The sequence below is a fragment of the Corythoichthys intestinalis genome, chromosome 16 (assembly GCF_030265065.1).
Source record: "Corythoichthys intestinalis isolate RoL2023-P3 chromosome 16, ASM3026506v1, whole genome shotgun sequence".
NCBI lineage: Eukaryota > Metazoa > Chordata > Actinopteri > Syngnathiformes > Syngnathidae > Corythoichthys > Corythoichthys intestinalis.
This window is the reverse complement of record NC_080410.1, coordinates 48918667-48939837: the sequence shown is the minus strand read 5'-3', so window position 1 is coordinate 48939837 and position 21171 is coordinate 48918667. Positions and strand designations below refer to the sequence as shown.

Genomic DNA, 21171 nt, shown 5'->3' with positions numbered 1-21171 from the left:
TAATAAAGTCATAAAAGAATCAAACTTAATGAATGTTTTTTGTGACAAAGAAGTACCTGTTCCAATCACTCTTATCAGAGAAAAATCAGAGTTGTAGAAATAACTGGAAACTCAAGTGAGCCATGACATTATGTTCTTCACAAGTGTATGTAAACCTTTGACCACAACTGTATTAGCGGAAGATGAGCTATTAATGCTACATTTCTCCCATTGGCAGAATATCGCGTCAATCATCAGCCCTCGAGTCTCCGAGCCGGGTCCGTTTCTTCTGGCTCACCTGAAGAAAGACAAGGAGCATCTCGGAAGATATCTGGGCAAGGGGACGGATGACGTTGTCGGCTCCGTCCACCTGCTCATCCGCGCCCTCCTGAAAGCTCAGCGTCCGCAAAGCTGTAAGACAAAACTCATAGGCGTGTCTCTCCACTGCCTAACTTTCACCCTATTTCTTTCAGCTGAATCATGGACCCTTTCTACTAACGCAAAGAGGAATGAATGGGAGACACAAATGAGCCTCTTCATCGCACCCGAACTTAGGGTAAAAAGCATTTGAATGACATTGTCATGGTTAGCAGTGGCGCTGTTAAATCCCCGCTTTCCATCTGCAGCACTTGGATAGCCAGTTGAAGGAAATGAACAAATTCATCCAGACGGACTCTGAAAACTCTGACAATCCCATCATGTGGCTGCTGAGTGACGATCCAGCCTACTTTATGGCTTCCCTTGGCACAGATCACTGCCTCCAATGCTCAGCGGTGTGGAGCTGCGAAGAGAATGTGTCTCTGCTGCACCTTACCCATGTGGTGGAGCTGAATGATGGCAGAGAGACCCTACCTGTCCTGTGGAGATTTTTAAACAAGGTCAGTAAATAGGGAAATGATGTCCTAACTGTCAGACAATGCTTATGAATGAAAAACATGTCCAAACTGAGGGGGACCCTATTTTGATATGAAAAAAAATAGGACACATGATAATAGACTTAAAGTGATCCTCTAAAATACCTCTTAAATACATGTAGGCTCTAATCAGGGCCAGCCCAGCCTATACGCAGACTATGCAGCTGCTTAGGGCCCCTGACCACTAGGGGGTCCCCAATCTGGCAATTGTTTAATTTATATTTTGTTTACTGTCAAGTTCAAAAATAGATCCTTAGGTAGACATTGTAAAATTACCCAAAAATAAGGAGAGAAGACACTCAGTTTTCTTGGCCAAGGAGAGCAAAACAGTGACTAGTTACAGTCACCAAAATTGATCTAAAGGAAAAAATCCTCCTTGGTATTTTATTTAGGGGTTTGTCCTAAACAAAAATGGATGCCGCCCTGAGGGAGGGGAGAGCAAGCTGGAGACACCCATGTGGTTTTCGATTGGATATGTGTGTGCATGTAGATGGAACTAAGTGAATACACGTGTGGAAGCAAGAGCTTATGTAAACAATCATGTAAACAGTCAAAACAATCATGTAAACAGTCAAAATAATCCAGACACTTCAGTTATGTAACGCTGCGGCCATGGAAGATGTCCTCGGATGGAAAATCGTCCTCGGAGGTCTAGACTAAAGTCCAGACGCCAGGTGCTGAAGATGCCTCGGAAGGTCTAGTTACGCAATGATGCGGCCATGGAGTAAGGCAGTTGTCATCCCGACCCTCTTTTACTCTTTGTAACACTTAAGCATTATACTAAAACCTGGTATAGCAAGCAATAATCATTTCCTGGTTATATTAGTAAGAAAAATATGGCAATATATATTGTCTATGGTATATATGAGCACAAGCAAATATTCAATCAGTCCATCAAGCAAATATTTAATCAATCAAACCTCGATAATTACCTCAACATTTACTAAAGTTTGCTTTAGTTGACTTTTGTGAGCTTTGATACTTAATTTCAAACTTAAAAAAATAAAAGTTCTTCCTTAACTTTTCCTCTTTTAGAAAAAGGTTTGGCGCTATCTACTGTAAGTACTGACAATCATTTGGGGTGAGAAGTTTGAAGTACGCAGTGCAACAAAATCTGATTAATATACAAAATATGGACGTATGGGTTGGATTGCATGTATGGGTTTCACAGTACACTGTGACGAAATGGTGGGCCGAAAATATGGGCCCCTTGGCATTATTTTGCTTAGGGCCCCCAAATGGCCTGGGCCGGCCCTGGCTCAAATAAAACACAATTGTTCTCTTGTACTAAAATATGTTGTTAGAAACACATAAAATGTTAAATCAATGGCAATATTTTATAATATTTAGTCCATATTTTGACCGTTAGTTGGCGCCACGGTTTGCGGGCTCGCAGTGATGACGTCATTGGGATCTTTCCAAATGTGTAGCGTGTTCAACAAGTCCTTATTGCTGCCTAAACTCGCGAAGTAAAATGCCACGATGTGCTGCTTTTGGATGCAATTTCCAGTCAAATGGAAACAAGGGGAGTGAAGTGAGTGGTCAAGGTGGAATTATTATTTTTAGTGAATAAATGTGCATAAGTGGAAGCTTCTCCCCCCTTTTGGTCCCTGTATGCACGTATCCTACCCACCACGCGTTACAACTGGCGCCCGAACATTTTTCCCGGATCCTCAGTCAAGTAAGGGATCCGTCTATTTTCTGGATCCGACGGTCCTACCGCGTCTGCAATATTGGTTTCGGATCTGTCCATTTTTTTTTTGATTCGCCGGTCCCACGGCGGCTTTTCGGATCAGTCTATTTTGTGGAATCGACGGCCTGATCGCGGCTGCGACATTGCCAAGGGAACGGTCTAATTCCTGGATCTTCGAGTGAGTAAAAAACACGGATTTGGATTACTATTGCTATCTTTTATGTTGACTATTCTTCGTGGGAGTTTCACCCAAATCATACTAAATAATTAAAGCACTATGGCACGCTACAGTGATGACAGTGACTCTGACGTGGACCTTACAACAATGTTGGAGTTCGTCAGGGAACGCGTGTTTGCGTACTGCTGAGCTCCCGAGTGAAGGGTGGTCAAGGTGGAAATATTTATTGTGAATAAATGTGCATAAGTGGAAGCTTCTCCCCTTTTTGGTACTTTTATACACGTATCCTAGCTACCACGCGTTACAATGTACAAGACATGGATTACACAAGGTGTGCTCTTTGGCCTGTACTGTATGTAAAGCACACGACAGCTCTGGATGCTAACAGTCTATATAATTATATTGGAATAAGTTTGAAAATGCAATATGCTTACCTTGAATATCTGCTAATAAAACCGGACAGCATACATTCACACTCCCAACCGGACTTCCCAAAAGCACTCTCTCGCATCACCAGTTTTGCCAAACTTTTGTCTTATCAGGTATTTGCTGCATGCATTTTTCCCTGAAGCTCATCTTGTGAACGACCGACAGTGCTGTCCTGCTCTTCACTTTTCAGATCTGGTTGAAATAGGAAGGGTAGAACTGACGACATGTTGGGAAAGCTAACAAGTGACACGCTGGAATTTTGGCAACGGGACCGGTGACGTCACGCACTGCGACGTAACAAGAATGGCGACCTATCACTTAAAATAATTTGACAAACTTTATTAAAACAAAAACATTAAGAGAGGTTTTAATATCAAATTATTATAACTCATACTTACATTTATCTTTTAAGAATTACTTGTCTTAAAAATAGAGGATCCCTTTAAACAATCATCCAATTTCCTTATTTAAACATTTTTAACATACATACATACATCCCTCGCGATTTCACAACTAAGTTTCGCGCGCTCAGTACATCATGAACTTTTAAATCTTGTTATAAGAATGTTATTACAATATGTGTTCTGAAAACATTCATGTACACTTTATTTACATCTACGTAATACATTGATCCCTCGTTTTTCGCGGTTAATGGGGACCAAAACCCGCCGCAATAAGTGAAAACCGCGAAGTAGCGCCCCCCATTTTTTGGGTGCGTTTCAATGTATTTATTCAGATTTAACATTGGAAAATGGATACATATATTAGACATATTTTTTCACTTTTTTTTCCCAAAGTATCATAGTACAGTAAAGTACAGTATTTTTTTAGATTAAAAATATATATTTTGATTGAAGCAACTTTTTTTTGATTGAATAATAAAGACACAAATCTACCTCCGTAGTTATTGTGAGAAAAATAAATTAAGAAAGCTTTAAAAATAAAAGCCACTGGGGAGTCTGGTTTCTTTTTTAAGATTTATATTTCATTATATAGACTTGCCTCGTAAGGAGATTGAGGGATTTAAAAAAAGGAGTTGGATGAGGCTGCTAAAGGCAGTGCATACCTCATCAGCTGGGTGAATAGCACACTTGGTAAGAATAGGTTTGCAAGGATAGTCTGGTATAAAATACAATTATAAACACAATTACAATGTTATTTTTCTTTAACATTTTCTGTCATTGCTTTATTAATTATTAGGTGCTAGAGTTGTGAAATATGGATAATAATGAAATAATAGTTTTGAGAAAACTGTGCTGTTGGTGGCTCAGTGACCATCTGATGTGGTTTGTTCTCAGATGAACAACAAGTTGAGGAAGGAAGTTTTGATGTAGAGGTTGAAGGAAGAAAAGAGGCAGACTGACTGAGTCACAGCCAGAACGTGTTGATGACAGTGTTGATTTCTATTCACTGTTGCCCCCTCCCAATTAAAGTATGTCCCAGTCAGCCAGTTATTATCTAAAGCTGGTCAAAATTGAAGTTATGTTGTTGTAAGGTGTATTAATTACTTGTTCATGACCCTCTTTTGATCTACAAGCACCCGCCCCTCCGCCGGTTACTGCACGGCCCTGCTGAAACACAGTGTGGGTCGACAGAGCTCAATATTTTGTTGGGTTGTACAGTGTGCCAGAACATATTTCCTCCACACCCTTCTCATCTTTTTAACCCCTGACCCATTTTCATGCCTGCAAAGAGTGCCGTAACCCTCTTTACATAGCCCTGGGGCAGACCAGATTGGCTTTAAAAATGAACTGTTTTTACACAGACCACAGTTACTTTTTCCGTATGACTATTTACAACACTCAAGAAAACACAACAACAACCTTTCCACTGCTTTAATGTTTTTTCTTCAATGAAGTTACAATATGAATACACGTGAGATGGATTTGATAGTGAGAACTTCATCATTTGTACTGTCAGGAAGCAGAGCTGCGACTGGTAAGGCACCTGCCTGATATTGTGAGCCTCCAGAAAGCACTCCTCAAGCAGTTTCTGAACGTCACCCGGGTTTCTTACGGCACCATGGCCCAATTCCTCAACAGCCAGACAGGTACTCGAGCTCCGCCGCTGTCACGTTATGCTGGTCTTGTTTCAGTCATCCGTTTCCAGATCTCGTAGCCTATTTTGGCCTTTCTCAATCTTAATGCAGTATTCTTCCTTGTTAACTCATTGGCTGCCGTTGACATTGCTGGACACCCATAGCAAAAATTTGCTACTCATCTGTTGCTTAATCTCGTCTCGTGAGATGAATTTGATCATCTCAAATTTATCTCATTCTCTGCTTATTTGTTTCTGGGTTTGTGCTCCTAAGGGTACCCTTAGGAGCAAGTGATGAGTCAAATTGAGCAAAGACATCATTGAGACAAAGGAGGTTGATTTGAGAAAGCCAGGTTTGAGGAATATTTGAGAAGAGAAATTCTCTTAATTAAAAACGGAGTTAGACTTGTACAGCACTGTTCGGGCACTCAAAGCACTTTGACACTATAATCCTCATCTACCTGCTGGTGACGCAACAACGTGGGGTTCAGTGTCTTGCTCAAGGATACTTAGATGAATTCATCAGGACAGAGTTAAACTCACAACTTCTGGGTTGGGGAACGACTTCTCTACCAGATGCACTGTACTCGATGTGACGTGGCACATAAATGGAAAGCAACTTTAGAAACAGCGTGTAGCAGTGATGAAGAAAATGTATTATATTTTGGTTCATTTAATAATTCATATTTCTTTCATATTGCAAAAAAAAACCCTTCCAAATCGCAGACATGTTGCCTGTGAGCCAGTAGTTTTAGCAAGATTTTGTCAGCCAGCGTGTTTCATGTTTTGATGACGTCATCAAAAAGAGGACTAAGGTTCTTCAGACTATTTTGTGGTAAACCTTCAGTCTTCGAAATCAAAAACCGATAATGCATTTGTAGCGGCTGATAGTTTTCGGCGCCGAATTTTTGGTCACATCTTTATTTTTTACATTGAACAAGATGAACCAAATGAACCAGATGTTATTTAATTGACCAATTATAATATTTTCTCAGATTTTGGCATGAGATGAATTAAGATGTGATTGGACATGTCAGAGCAGACACTACTCTTTCTTAAAATGAAAGAATCTTGAAAACCCAAAATGAGCAATTGCAGACTAGAAGATCAAATTGAGAAATATTTGTGACTGGCACAATATAAGGTTGAGCCGCGAGATCATTAAAAAAGGCAGCTTTGAGATAAGTTGAAGAAATATAATACTTACCTCGTCCATATCTTTTACTGAGACATTACTGAGATCGTGACTCCAAGTAAGGGATAAAATTGAGACACATTTGAGATCGACACAAGTACTCATAGTTGTCTCTTGGTGAGATCTTGAAAGGAGACAACTGTGAGACTTCATTGAAAAATCTTGCGTGTAGAACTATTCTCAAGACCTTCTCATGTAATGCTCACTATGAGTCTTATTTCTTGTGAGACAAAGTTGGAAAACTGAGAAAACCACTCTGTCTCGATGATTGCCGATTCATTTTTCAGAGATGTAAATGAGACATGAACAAGATCTCATCTTCAATTTTGCTTTGCTATGGGATATTATTTTCTCAAAATTTTGCACGAGATGAATTCAGGTGTGATTGCACATGTTAGCAGATGCTACGCTTTTACAATGAAAGAATCTCAAGAACTTCAAATCAGCAATTACTGACTGGAAGGAGTTCAAATTGAGAAATATTTGTAACTGGCATATGTCTATTAAGGGCTGCTTGGCATGATCAGGAAAGGAGGCATCACGTAGATCCGAGGAGAAAAAAAATGGGGCGAGTGGGGGGCTCAGGGGCGTCTGTCAACGAGCGAGTGAAACTTAACTTCAAAACTGTAGTCCATGCTCAAAACTACACTCTAGTCCGATGACCTAGACCTATCACCGCCACTCTCTTCTCGTGACAACAAATGACTGACAATAGTGAGCACAGTTAGCACCAATCAGCAATGAGGAGGCGGAACCCCTCCCCATCCCAGCTTCTCGCCCGGACCCGTTGGAAATTGCGGCAAGGTAAGGGATTAATGTCAAAAATGGTTAACTTCTTAAAGCTAAAAGTTTGAGTGACGGCCTATAATAGTCTTCATAAATCATTCAATCGTGTTGTTCGATCAATTCCTGCGCTTGTAATGGTGTCTATAACACAAGTATTCGCTTAATTTATTGATAACTGACTTCAGATAGTCCTCGATATTTCACCGCCTCGTAGAACGCGGTTACTCGAGGTAGCGCTAACTGCGGAGGGGCTAACTAGCGCCTTTCACACAGGGCTTTGTAAGTAAAGTTAGCGAACGTCAGTTGGGATCTGAATTGTCGCCAGTTGGCGTTGTGACGAGTTATTTAAGGCCCCTTTGTAAAGCGCTTGTCAACGATAAAAAACAAAAATCATGAGCAATGAGGTAACTAGAGTGATGAACTAGTGCCTTCCATACAAGTCATGTTCAGGGCTTTGTCAGTAAAGTTCTGAATGGTCACCAGTTATTTTTGACAACGGGTTATTTAAGGCCCCTCTATACTTTCCGATAATTACATAAAGGGAAGAGTTTTGCCTTGTTGTGGAGGTCGTTTCATTCGTTTAGCCATCGAGAGTTTATCAAACCGGAGAGCTCCGCTACAGGTTGCATTTGAAAGTACCCCCATTCCCGCGTTCTTCGTACACACCCCCGTTCATAAAAAAGCCTACAGGTGTACGTCTGTTTATCCAGTATGATGCCCTATCAATCGAAGTTAAGGACCATGGGACTAATTGCTTTGGTTGAATGTAAATAAAGTTATGATCACTACAGTTAATGCTTTTGAAGACTTGTATTTTTTTTTTTTATTCTACAGTGGGGAGAACAAGTATTTGATACACTGCCAAAACCCATTGGCAGTGTATCAAATATTTGTTCTCCCCACTGTATCTATCTACCTTACACATAATAGTTAAGTGAATGGAATTTATACTGTACCTGTACTTTTACTTTTTATGCTGTACAGCTGTTCTCTGCTTAATGCAAATGGGACATACTGTATATTTAATAATTTAGATTTTGTTTCATTTGATACTTAATGCGTCTTATATGTTCTGATTTCAGGATGAGAGATTGACTTGTATATGTTAAATTATTATGTACTGTTTTTAATTCGAGATGTCTCTGGTTGCACTATGAAATGCACTTTTCTGCGCATGCCGTGTGTCCATGTTACTTTGTCACCTTTTTCACCCCTAACCAGTTTGCATGCCTGGAGATGACTGAGAGACTGAGTACAAGTAAGGGAGATCAAATTGAGACGCGTTTGAGATCAACACAAGATCTCATCGTTGTCTCTTGGTGAGATCTTGAAAAGAGACAGCTGTAAGAAATTATTGAGACATCGTGCCATTGGAATTATTCCTCAAAACCTTCTCACGCAATGCTCACTGTGAGACTTATTCCTCACGAGACAAACTTGAGAAAACTGGGAAAACCACTTTGGTCTCAATCGTCGCTCGAGTGATACTGATTCACTTCTCGGAGATGTAAATGAGACATGAACGAGATCTCATCGTCAATTTTGCTTTGCTATGGGCATCCAATCCATTTCGACTGTGCGAAGGAACGAATGTAACTGCGGACACAATAGTAAACCAAGTGCAGTAGTGCACACACTCGAGCATGCAAATCAGTTTTACGGTGCCAAATGTCAAAATGAAAGCATGTGATTTTATATGTACAGTATGAATGAGCGACATCATGTCTGTCAGCTTTGAACCACATGATGGGCCGCACATTTGACACCCCTGTTGTAGACGACAAATTTAGCTTCGAGCTATCTTTGCAGGTTCGCTAAGAACCTGGTATGAGAAACACATCAAGATCTTTTTGACAACCTGGAATCAGCTCAGATCGTCTTTGGAAACCTACGGTAAATCCTAAACTTATCGCCATACCTTTGGAAAAGTGCGAGTACCTGACCCGATTTTTGCCGAATTGGCGTCCCGCAGACGAGATCAAGGTTCCCGCCGAGTTCTGCCAACGAGACCTGGACTCCGACAGTGACCTGAAGGTGCTGTTACCGCAGCGACACGGCCCCGGGTTATGCTCCACCGCTCTGGTCAGCTACCTTATCGGCCTACACAATGACCTGGTCAGATGTGTGAACAACCACACGGGAGAAGAGACCAGGTGAGGGCGCTCTTTTGTGGGAAGGTTCAATTCAGGCAATTTAATTGCTTGTTCACTTGCTGTAAAAAAAAAAAAAAAATATCTGGGATGGCAGAAGCTGCCAAATTAAAATGAATTATGCCATTATAAAAAAATGAGTGTACCTGGCGATGTACGTATCAATTCAGTACGCAGTCCGGAAATGGATAACCGGTGTTGAAGTAGAGCTGAAACGAGTACTCGAGCAACTCGAGTAACTCGAGTTTAAAAACTGATCCGAGTAATTTTATTCACCTCGAGTAATCGTTTATTTTGACAGTTCTAAGCATCACGTTTTGCTCGGACTACTTTTAATGCGGGACAACGCGCTGTCACGTGCGGAGAGGAAGAAGGAAAAAAAAAAAAACTTACTGCAGCCGACAGCCGCCACAAACGACGCCGTCGTTGCTAAATACTAGCCCGCACGATGCTACATTGGTAACAGGTACCGTCTGATGCGTCTCATAGAGATCACATGTATGTTGAACTAGATGCGCATGACAGACTCGGCCGCGTCTGGGCAGCTTTAGTGAACAGCCGCCATCTTAAAGCAGTAGAGCGCTAAGCGCTAATAAAGAGCGCTAAACGCTAATAAATAAGATTAACGTTACTGTCGCTACTAGCTCACGTAACGTTAGCCCTGCGGAGGGCTAGGTTTCAATTAATTATGACCACTGTCGATGCGTGGCTAACGTGTCTTACATACAGGCTTTAACATAACATAGCATTGTGGAGTGATGAGGGTGTAAAATAAAAACTTAATCATGCTAACTATCAATTTTAGCTCAGTAGTCATTGCTGGATAAAACACCAAGTAGCACTGGTCCCTAATGTGCTCCAGCCTGTATCAAACATTTATTTTGAACAATGCAAAAACTCAAAATCCTATCAGGACTTACAGTTTAGACTAACTTAAAACTTAACTAGAACTTAAAAATGGCTTGACACAAATAGAAATTCATTTGAAACACGTGGGAAAAAAATCCTAACTTTTAAGTGATGTGTGTTATCAAGCGTAACGGCATTTTTAGGCAAGATATATATATATATATTTTTTTTTTTAATAAGATCTGTAAGTTTTTTGAGTGAAAGCAGTGAATTAGTCTTTCTTTAAAATTCTAGTTACATCTGAGATGCAATTGTTGGCTGTTTTCAACAATATACATAAAAAATAAAGACATTGATTGACTGAAAATGGTTCAAAATTAGATGAAATGTCTTGTTTTCTCATGTATATTTATAATTGCTCTTCACCTAAAAATGTATTTGTTTTATCCGATTACTCGATTAATCGATAGAATTTTCAGTCGATTACTCGATTACTAAAATATTCGATAGCTGCAGCCCTATGTTGAAGACTGACATTTTTCTTCCCAGCTATGAAGTGAGCCCTGAGGATTTGACCGACCTGCACGTGATCCATTACGACCCGGAAAAGGACGTGATGCCCCTGGTCCTCGCTAACACCCAGTATAGTGTAGAGAGGGGCCAGGAGTCACTTCACGAGTACGACCTGCCCAGGATCCAGAAGCAGATTTTCTCTCGCTTCCTCCTGGGTAAACCAATCATCACTCTCAAGGTTAGAACTGAACCTCTTTATATTTATTTTTTAATGCCTAGACCTCACATAATGTCCACACCTTTGCTGTAACTGTCATCATGGCGTTTATCCAACTGTACTTAAAGCGGTAGTTCAGAATTTTTGGCATAAGGCTTAATCTTCGAGTTAGCGGGGGTTGAAATAGTTGGTGGAGTTGATTTCAACTTATTATTATTATAAGTTATTTGTTAGTTTCAGGGCTCCGAAGTGGCTAAGCTAGCACAAGTCAATGGCACCTTCCTAGTCATTAACTTGTAATAGTACCACTTATGCTGAAACTAAGGAAATGTATCTACGACCTCTGGCTTAAATATTAATTCATGAATAAATTAATTGGCTAGCATTGACGAGGACACACTTTTAATCCATTTGGACTGGGAGCAATAGTTGGATCTGATGTCACTAAAACATGCTTTACTGTATAGCTCAATAGTCCTATTTCAAACCAATGATTTCTAGAGTTGTCCGATAATGACTTTTTAACCAATATCCCAAAGGTGTCTAACTCCAAAATCCGATACCGATTTCGAACCGATACCGGTGTTTATGGTCGTGGATTTACAGTAACACATAGCGTAATTTTCAGACTATAAGCCGCTACTTATTTCCCCTCATTTTAAATCCTGCGGTTTATCGTCCAGTGCGGCTTATTTGTTGATTTATTTGGGTTAATAGGTAATGCTTTATTTGACAGTGGCATCATAAGACTACCGTAAGACCGTCATAATTATCACATGACACTATCATGGACATTGTCATGAGTGTCAGTGTCATCCGGCAAATCATGTCACTAAGTCCATTTATGACCAGCTCGGATCTTTAACATCTATTCAAAAGTGAGATAATTTGTCGAATGACATGAAATGAAATTTGTTATAAGCCTTCATTCACGCTCACGACAGTGTCATGTCATAATTATGATTGTCTAATGGCAGCGGCGCCACTTTCAAATAATGTGTTACCAAATACTATAGCTAACAATTAATGAAACAACTGGAAAAGTAACTGAAGGAATAATTAGCACAAAACATGAATTTGGATTGTTATTTACATCTGTAGCGCTGCAGTGCATGCTAGGAGGCATGTTGGATGACAACAGTGTTGACAGCAGGTGGCAGCAGACTTAAACTGTCTCGCCCAAGGAAGCGGTGATGGCCAAATGAAGCTTTTTGAAGCAATGAAGCTTTGCAGCTAATTGGTTCAAAGCTTCATGTTGGTTTATTTGGTCTTATGACAGTCTTACGTTGCCGCTGTCAAATACATTGTTACGGGTTAATATCTTTTGGTGTAACTGTACCATAATACAATGAGGACAGCTGCTGCTTATAGTCCAGTGTGGCTTATCTATAAACAAATGTTCTTTTCGTGTCAAATTTGGTGGGTGGCGGCTTATAGTCCGTCCGAAAATTACGGTAATTGCCAATTGTATTGTGGTGCCCCACTGGATGCTTTAAATAATGATGAATATAACAACTTCATGGTTTTGCAAATAGAATAAACATTCTGTGAATAATAAGAGGGAAACTTGGAACTGAAGTTGTGCCAAAATACTGTGCTGTATAAATATAAAATATATTGAAATGAGCTAAAATGTCTGTAATTAAATCAATAACTAATAAGAAATAATAATAAGAAGAAATAACACCAATCATATTTACACGAGTTACCCTGAAGAGCCACTAGGGGACGTCCAAAGCATTACAGGCAGGTGATCATAGGACACGCCGATGCAATGACTGTTCCCATGATGCATTTTTCTGGGCTTTTGCACAAATTTTGAATTACAATTATGTGTTTTATTACTTCGTGGAAATTTCTGTCTGTGGACTCAGTAACTATACGTGATGAGGATAAAATTAATTATTTTTCATTTATTGTTTATTTTATTTGTGCACCATGAGTGATTTGGGTCTTTCCCTCAGTTAACAAATCCCAAGCATCTTAGACCTCTTGATGTCATTTAAAGCATAGCTGCTGTGCTAAATTGTGACTGGCCCTTAGAAAAAGATTGCAGGCTTGCATGCTACCATATAAACAAGCATACATTCTGGTGGAAAACTGATACTGATATTATTTTAAGTGTTCTAGGGTTGTCCCGATCCAGGTTTTTGCACTTCCGATCCGATACCAATATTGTTTTGCACTTCCGATCCGATACTGGCCGATACCGGCCTCTCTGAGCATGTATTAAAGTTATTTAGCCTCCTTACTTAGTTGTCAGACTCATGTTGAAAAGGGTTTTAGTAGTCTTGATAACAACTTGCCAGCTGAATTAGGTGAGTTGGAATAACACATAATGGTTGGTAACAAGAAACTGACCTGTTTATTAAATGATAAACACAAAACATTATAAATAACAAACAGAAATGACATTCAGACAGTAAAACATGCTAATAATATTGTAAACTGTCTTAAAAAAGCAAAACACACAATCAACCTCAAACTATTAACTATTACACACTCCCTTTGATTTGCTTGCCCAGCCCGAAAAAACCCAAAATGTTATGTTTTTTTTGTAGGCACGAGCCCGAAAAAAACAAAATTTTATGCTTTATTTGTGAGGATTCAGGAGCGATGCGTGGTTACGTTTTGTGTGATCACGTTTGGTGACGCCAGTGCATATATGCATAATGATAACAAATTATAGCCTGTCTTTTGTAACAAATTCTCCCAGTTAAACAAGACTGTAAGATGGATATTCAATAAACATTTATATATTTTATATTTGCATGTGTGTTCTAACTGGTGGATAGCGGATTTGACATTTATTTTAATCTCGAGTTGGCAGAAAAAAAAACGTAAAAAAAGTTTTCTCAATGTTTAAATACTCTACATATTTTTATCATTATAAATGCATTTACACAGTGAAAAGTACATACATACATACATTGTTTTAGTATAAATATATGAATATATATTTTTTTGAAAAAAGTCTGCCCGATGCGTCTAAATCCCACTTTACCCACGAGAGATAATGGCTCGTCATCCAGAATGATTCCTTCGGCAATGACTCTTCCCTGGGCTTTGGGACTGTCAAGTGCCAGTTTGTCACGCATAGCAAAAGTTTCTGCCAGTGTTCGTTGCGTATAGGGGTGGGCGATATGGCCTTAAACATGTATCACGATAAATGGAGCAGATTTATCTCGATAACGATAAATGGCGATAAAGTCGTCCAAGTGGACTGTTATATAATTTGAAAATCTGAATCAATGCATGAAATACAGATTAACAGTTTCTTGTTGATTTAGTTACCAGCATTCAATTTGATATATTTAACAAATGTACATGCAGTCTAGACATTAGGTTTATACAAATGAATTGTAAACAATAAGAATTCAAGTATGAGCATTTATAACAGAGTGTATGGCTTGAACAATGTACATTGTCAAAATCGATATGCCTGTGCAAACATGTCATTGTAACACAAATGACTTGCAGCTCGAACAGTACACTTCAAAAAGACAATTTATTGTTAATGGCTGCTGTGACATAATTATTCAATACAAGTGTTTACTTTATGGTTTCAGGGTCTCCCCCCCCCAGTGCATTTTTTAATAAATGCACACATACATGAACCCCCAAACAGACAGACAGACAGACACACATTAAAGCTATATTGATCTTCTGCAAATGAAACTCTTAAGATTTTATGATAGCAATAATGACACAGAATTAAACACATACAGAAAAATAGCTGGGGCCATTTGTGCTATGCTGAATGCTTTACCATCACAAAAGCTATCAGAGAAATCACACACAGTCAGATACAAAATAACGCGACATAGTAATTGCTAGATGCAGTCCATGCCCAATCCACTCATTAAATTCAGCCGTTTCGACAAGGTTAGAGCCGCTATCCGACTCCATCACGTTCATTTGTAGCGTTAGCCGCTAGCGGCCGCTAGCGTTAGCGGCTAGCGTTAGCCTGTGGCCTGGCTACCGGTAGAAAGCACTGAAAGCACCATCTCCGGAAATTGTGAGAACAAGGGAGGACAGCTGGTGAAACCCGTCTGGATGCCACCAAGAGTCTATTAAATGTCGGGTGAAAGTTTGGCGAACCTCCCTTAAGCCACACGCCATCACGTTTTGCTTGTAGCATTAGCTGCTAGCGTTAGCTTACCGGGCTTCTGTTTGATTGGCTTCCTGATGATCACGTGACTCCCTACGTAAGTACATTCACTGCTTTCTTAAAGGGGAATGAGCATAGACGAACAACACAGAGTCAAAGCGGGATGAAAAGACTTTTTTCTTGTTTTATTAATTTACCGAATTTACCGACATGGTCAAAATTACGTCGGTCATCGTGAAGAATTTCGGTGACGGTAAATTTTCGGTTTACCGCCCAGCTCTAGTTGCGTATGACCTTTCTTTCTGTCTTCGGTTTTCTCCTTATACTCTTCATATACTCCTCATACTCCTTGTATTGTTTGTGGTGGTATTTCGATAAATGCTTGATTAGTTTGGTTGTATTAACACTTCTTACAGCTTTACCACCACGCTTGACTTTATTGTGGCATATGTTGCACTCTGCCTCTTCGTCTTTGTCGTCCTTTAAAGTGAAATAATCCCAAACAGCTGACATTTTCACCGATAGTCTCTCAGTCAATTGGGAGACGGTAATGTAGTGTGTTGAAGGTTTGCGTAAAATGCGGACCGGATTTTAGGGAAACCGAAGCAAAAACTGGAATGGATAATGTAAATTGGTGCACTGAAAAACCCGGACCGGATTTGAAAAAAAAAAACTGGATCGGAAGTCTGGATCAGAATTTTTCTGTGTCGGCCGATCCGATACTGATACGCATTTTTTTGCCCATATCGGCGTCCGATCCGATCCAGATATCGGATCGGGATATCTCTAGTTCTTATTGTCCAATATTTTCAGACAACTCTAATGATTTCCTTTGTTCCCTGACTGCAGGGCATCCCAACACTCGTGAACAGGCCTGACCGCGACTACGACGTCATCCTGAAAGACGTCAAAGAAAAAGTCAGACAAGTGAGTTTGTCATCTCGCTTGCTCGTCTACGGGCGGCCCGAGCTTTGACCATCCATTTGCCGACAGGAGCCACTGACGACCCAAACCATGGCGGCGGTAGCCGAGGAGCTGCACAACTTTAGCGAGGCGTGTGAGGCCTTGTCCGCTTTGGAAGTCGCCCTTGGCTTTCTCCGCATGGGCGGGCAAGACCCTCACATGCGTCTGTCCGATTACCTGAGGGATGTGCTACAGATGGGAAACCAGATTTCTGACGATATCCTCAAGGTTAGCAAATGTCACTACTTTTTTGTTGTTTCTGGACGGTTTGGCCATTTCCCCTTCTGGACCCAACTCGCTCACGGCATCTTTATTATGTGTGCTGCAGGTCCTGAGTTGGTGCTATTTGAAGCATTGTGTGGTTCTGTGGCAGCTGCTGACCGCTTTGAAATCAGAAACTATGCTGATGCTCAATGGGGTAATTATTGGAACTAATCGGTGCATATAGTAGTCATTTTATTGATCTTGCTATTGGTTTCTCGGCAGGATCCGTTTGAAAAAGTCTGCAAGGAGTACAAGGGAGAGCTTTGTGAAGAACTGCGCCACATGCTGACGACTTTCTTCTCCAGGAACAGCACCGAAATGTTCCTGCTGGAGCTGCACGAGCTGTTGTGGCTGGTGCTTAAGAATCCCACGGCACCAGATGTACACAGGCCACACTGGAGGTACTTTAAGGACCTGACGCTTTGTGTGAACTACTGTTGTCTGATATTATCAGGTAGCCGATGATTTTTTAGACACATTAGACAGACTGGTCTTTCTTCGTCTCCCACTGTATTAAAAGTCAGCCAAAAGCCAAACGTTACATATATTTCTTAATCTTAGCTCTTCATATCTCCAGTGCTCATTGCGGTTTGCTCTTGTTTGGTTCAAAAATACTGCGCACACTCTGAAAATGAGAGCGCCACTGCCACCCACTGAGTGGATGTGCAATTACACTTTATTCTAGTACAGCAAAAATAAAGTATGTTCCCTAAGTTCACATCCACCACCCACTGCATCACTCTGCGCCAACCCAGCAGGGGGGGGGGGGGGCGTGCCCCACTATTTGAGGAATACTGTCCTAAAGGGACATTAACAAAAAAAAAAAAATCATGTTTGGATGAGAAACATGTTCTTGCTAACTAGAAACTGCAATTTCTGGAGAAATCTGGATCTTTGCTGTGCGGAGATACAGATCTTAGCCCCACCCAGGTCGGTTTGGGGACATTTCGGGGACAATATCAGGTCATTTCCTGTTGATTTGGGGACATTTGGTGGACACGTCCTGGTCATATCAGGTCATTTGGGGGATACGTCCTGGTCATATTTTGGGGGCGTGTCCCAGTCATATCAGGTCATTAGGGGACAGTTTGGGGGATGTGGCCTGGCCATATCAGGTGATTTGGGGACATTTGGGGGGCGTGGCCTCATCAAATTGGGTCATTTGGGGACACAGCCTATTGATTGCCATTTCCTGTTGCTTTGGGGACATTAGTTTTTTTGCCATTGAAAATGAATGGGAAATTTGGACGTCCATGGCCGTCAATGGCCTCGACTTAAATTTGTGTCAATGGAATCCAAGTACATTGGCATCAATAGAATCAACAGACATGGCTGTCAATGGCACTAAACAAAGTAAATGCCATTTAGAATTAATGGGAAATTTGGACGTACTGTACATGGCCGTCAGTGGCATCGACATCCATATGTGTCAAGGGAATCCAAGTACATTGGCATCAATAGAATTGATATACATGGCCGTCAATGGCATCTGACTAAATTGGCCTCAATTTAATGTAATGCCATTGGCAGTGAATGGGGAAATTTGGACGTCCATGGCCATCAATGGCATCGACTTTTATATGCGTCAATGGGGTCCAAGTACATTGGCATCAATAGAATCGACATACATGGTTGTGAATGGCAAGGACGTGCATAGCCCTCATTTGCAATTATGTACTTGTGCGTCAATGCAATGCGAATGACATTGGAAATGAATGGGAAATTTGGACGTCCATGGCCAACAATGGCATCGTCTTACATATGTGTCAATGGAATCCAAGTACATTGACATCAATAGGTTTGACATACATGGCCGTCAATGGCATCAATACACTGTAAATACCATTGGAACTCCATTGGAAGTGAATGGGAAATTTGAAACAATGTTTCATCCCATTACCGTCCCGGAATTTTTGATGTCCAAATTACGTGATTTGGTCAAAAATTGTAGGACTAGATACATTTTGAAAAAAATGTTTTTTCCCAGAAATCGGTGAAAAATCAGCATTTACGGGCGAACGGAAAATTTTTCGGGGTCGTCCGAAAAATTCCCTGCGTCGCGTGAAGATTCCGGTCGTTTGCATATTCGAACGGTGCCGATCGGTCAAACAATTCGGGCTGTGCGGCGTGCCAAAGAAATCCCATTAAAAAAACAAACAAACAGAATAACACTGGAAACTGAAATTTCTGGAGAAATTACGCTGGGTCTTTACTCTGTGGAGTTCCAGATCTTAGCTCCTCCCAGGCTCCCCTTCTGTTAATTTTGGAACATTTGGTGGGGCGTGTCCTGGTCATAACAGGTCATTTGGGGACAATTGGAGGGCCTGGCCTGGTAATACCAGGTCATTTGAGGATATTTGGGGGCGTGGCTTGGTCATATGAGGTTATTGGGGAACATTTTGGGGGGCGTGGCCTCGTAAAAACAGGTCATTTTGGAACGTTTGGGGGGCGTTGCCTGGTCATATTAGATTTAGGGACATTTGGGGGCGTGGCCTAGTCATATCAGGTCATTTGGGACCATTTGGGGGGCGTGGTCTGGTCATATCAGGTCATTTTGGGACATTTGGGGGCGTGGCCTGGTCATATCAGGTCATCAGTAGATTTGACATGCATGGCCGTCAATGGCATCAAAGCAATGTAAATTCCACTCCAAATCCCATTGGAAGTGAGTGGGAAATTTTCCTATTAGAAATGAATGGGGCAAATTTCCGGGAAACCGTAAATTTTTTCCAAATTCTGTATACAACTTTTATGGCAATCACCGTCCTGGAATTTTTAGGCTAAAGTTGCAGAACAACACTATCTGGCCTTTGCCTAGGCAAAGACCCACATAACTATCTGGCCCAGATAATTATCTATTAAGCTGAAGAAAAATCTCTGAACAAAATGCCACTTTTTTCCTTTTTTTCTGCTCAAGTAATGTCCCAAAATTTGAGTTGTGTTTGTCTCTTCAAAGCCTGATTTGGAGTCTGGACCCTGCCGAGGAGGACAAGTACCCGGGCTTCCCGGAGGAAATCTGCCTTACTCACGCTGTGGAAACGTGGAAGTTCATCAATGCCATCAAGCATGAGCGTATTCACAGGCGAATTGAATGAGTGGAGACTTTTTGTTGTTTACAAATCCTGCCTTATTTGTATGCTGTTGAATCCATTTGCACACAACAACACAGTACCTGGAATGAACGTGACCTCATCCTTGTGCCTCAGTTACTTCAGAAATTTGATGGGAGGATAAGAATAATAGTTTTTTTGTTTTTTTCATTTTTTTTTTTGATATATCACTCCTAACACCACGCTGGCCTGCTTGTATGCCGTCTCCAATTTTGAACCAAATATACGTCAAGACTATCAAGCACTTTTGCCGTAATCAGTATTTGACAAATTAAAAATATTTTCATTGTTTACATGACTGTGTTTCATTATTTGTCACAATTGTACTCATTCAGGCTAATATGTATTTATTCTGTGTTAGGGTTAGCATTTATGCAAATATGTTGCCTAAGCCTAGGGTAGCAAATTGGTCAGGAACGGACCTGAATTGATGTCTACGGCGGCGAATGAATCTGAAGAGGTTTATGAGTGAGATGAAGAAAAAAATCTGTCAGTTCTTTGCAGCTAAAAGGTTTGTGAGTGTCACACTCCACCTTGACTTTCACCCCGCTTCCCTTCCAGCCCCCTCAGCACAAATACACAACACATTCTCCGGTTGCACTAACAATATTTATCCTCCATTTTAATTCCATAGATTGTGAAGTGGATTTAGGGGGATGGGACGTTACGCAGACAGTGGCAGTCAGACACGACCTTGAGCCCGTCGGGCCTCTCCTCTTTTGCCTGAGGTGAGTTCCTGTGTGAACCCGAGACAATTCGTATTCTCTTCAGGCGGCGCCAGGCAAAAATAAGCAACATGGGCCATTAAGAGCGCCAATGCGACTGAGAAGCAGCCCCGTGTATATTTATGTATTTTTTCGCTGAAATGCGAAACCGGCCGCGGAGGGCACTCGATGTTGGATCCAGCCACGATTTGTTTTTGACCACCGTAAAACATGTCACCCAAAAATGGGGTTGCGTTGAGGTGTCGATCGGCGAGTCCTAAAATTGGATTGCCAATTGGATTGGTTGGCAAGTAGTCAACTACCATTTAGGAATCAAACTGTTAAAACAAGTGGGCAGGCAGCAATTATTCTCTTCCAGGGCAGCCAATCAGTCAAATGAGTGCTCTGTAAAGGGATAAAGGGATCCTCTATCTTTAAGACAAGTAATTCTTGAAAGATAAATGTTAGCATGAGTTATAATAATTTGATATTAAAACCCCTCTTAATGGTTTTGTTTTAATAAAGTTTGTAAAATTATTTTAAGTGATAGGTCGCCATTCTTGTTAGGTCGCAGTGCGTGACGTCACTGGTCCCGTTGCCGAAATTCCAGCGTGTCACTCGTTAGCTTTCCCAACATGTCGTCAGTTCTACCCTACCAATTTGAACCAGATCTGAAAAGTGAAGAGCAGGACAGCACTGTCGGTCGTTCACAAGACGAGCTTCAGGGAAAAATGTGTGCAGCAAATACCTGATAAGACTAAAGTTGGGCAAAACTGGTGATGCGAGAGAGTCATGTTGGGAAGTCCGGTTGGGTGCGAGAGTGTATGCGGTCCGGTTTTATTAGCAGATATACAAGGTAAGCATATTGCGTTTTCAAACGTATCGCAATATAATTATGTAGATTGTTAGCATCCAGAGCTGTCGTGTGCTTTACATACAGTACAGGCCAAAGAGCACACCTTGTGTAATCCATGTCTTGTACATTGTGACGCGTGGTAGCTAGGATACGTGTATAAAAGTACCAAAAAGGGGAGAAGCTTTCACTATGCTCATTTAATCACAAAAAATAATATTTCCAC

The 21171-nt window shown here is 40.9% G+C and overlaps 1 protein-coding gene across 7 annotated transcripts in view; it reads left to right on the top strand.

Annotated features, from left to right (window-relative positions):
* LOC130931692 (E3 ubiquitin-protein ligase rnf213-alpha-like) overlaps positions 1 to 19681 on the top strand; it is a 148551-nt gene extending 128870 nt beyond the window's left edge. For all 7 annotated transcript variants that reach the window (XM_057860663.1, XM_057860659.1, XM_057860658.1 and 4 more), the window contains 12 exons: positions 218 to 392; positions 453 to 535; positions 606 to 857; positions 5114 to 5243; positions 9021 to 9104; positions 9184 to 9364; positions 10760 to 10961; positions 15901 to 15978; positions 16045 to 16242; positions 16343 to 16432; positions 16501 to 16679; positions 19235 to 19681. In XM_057860663.1, coding sequence (XP_057716646.1) covers positions 218 to 392; positions 453 to 535; positions 606 to 857; positions 5114 to 5243; positions 9021 to 9104; positions 9184 to 9364; positions 10760 to 10961; positions 15901 to 15978; positions 16045 to 16242; positions 16343 to 16432; positions 16501 to 16679; positions 19235 to 19373 — 1791 coding nt within the window. In that variant the 3' untranslated portion in view covers positions 19374 to 19681. The remainder of the gene's footprint in view (positions 1 to 217; positions 393 to 452; positions 536 to 605; positions 858 to 5113; positions 5244 to 9020; positions 9105 to 9183; positions 9365 to 10759; positions 10962 to 15900; positions 15979 to 16044; positions 16243 to 16342; positions 16433 to 16500; positions 16680 to 19234) is intronic.
* The last annotated feature ends 1490 nt before the right edge of the window (positions 19682 to 21171 follow it).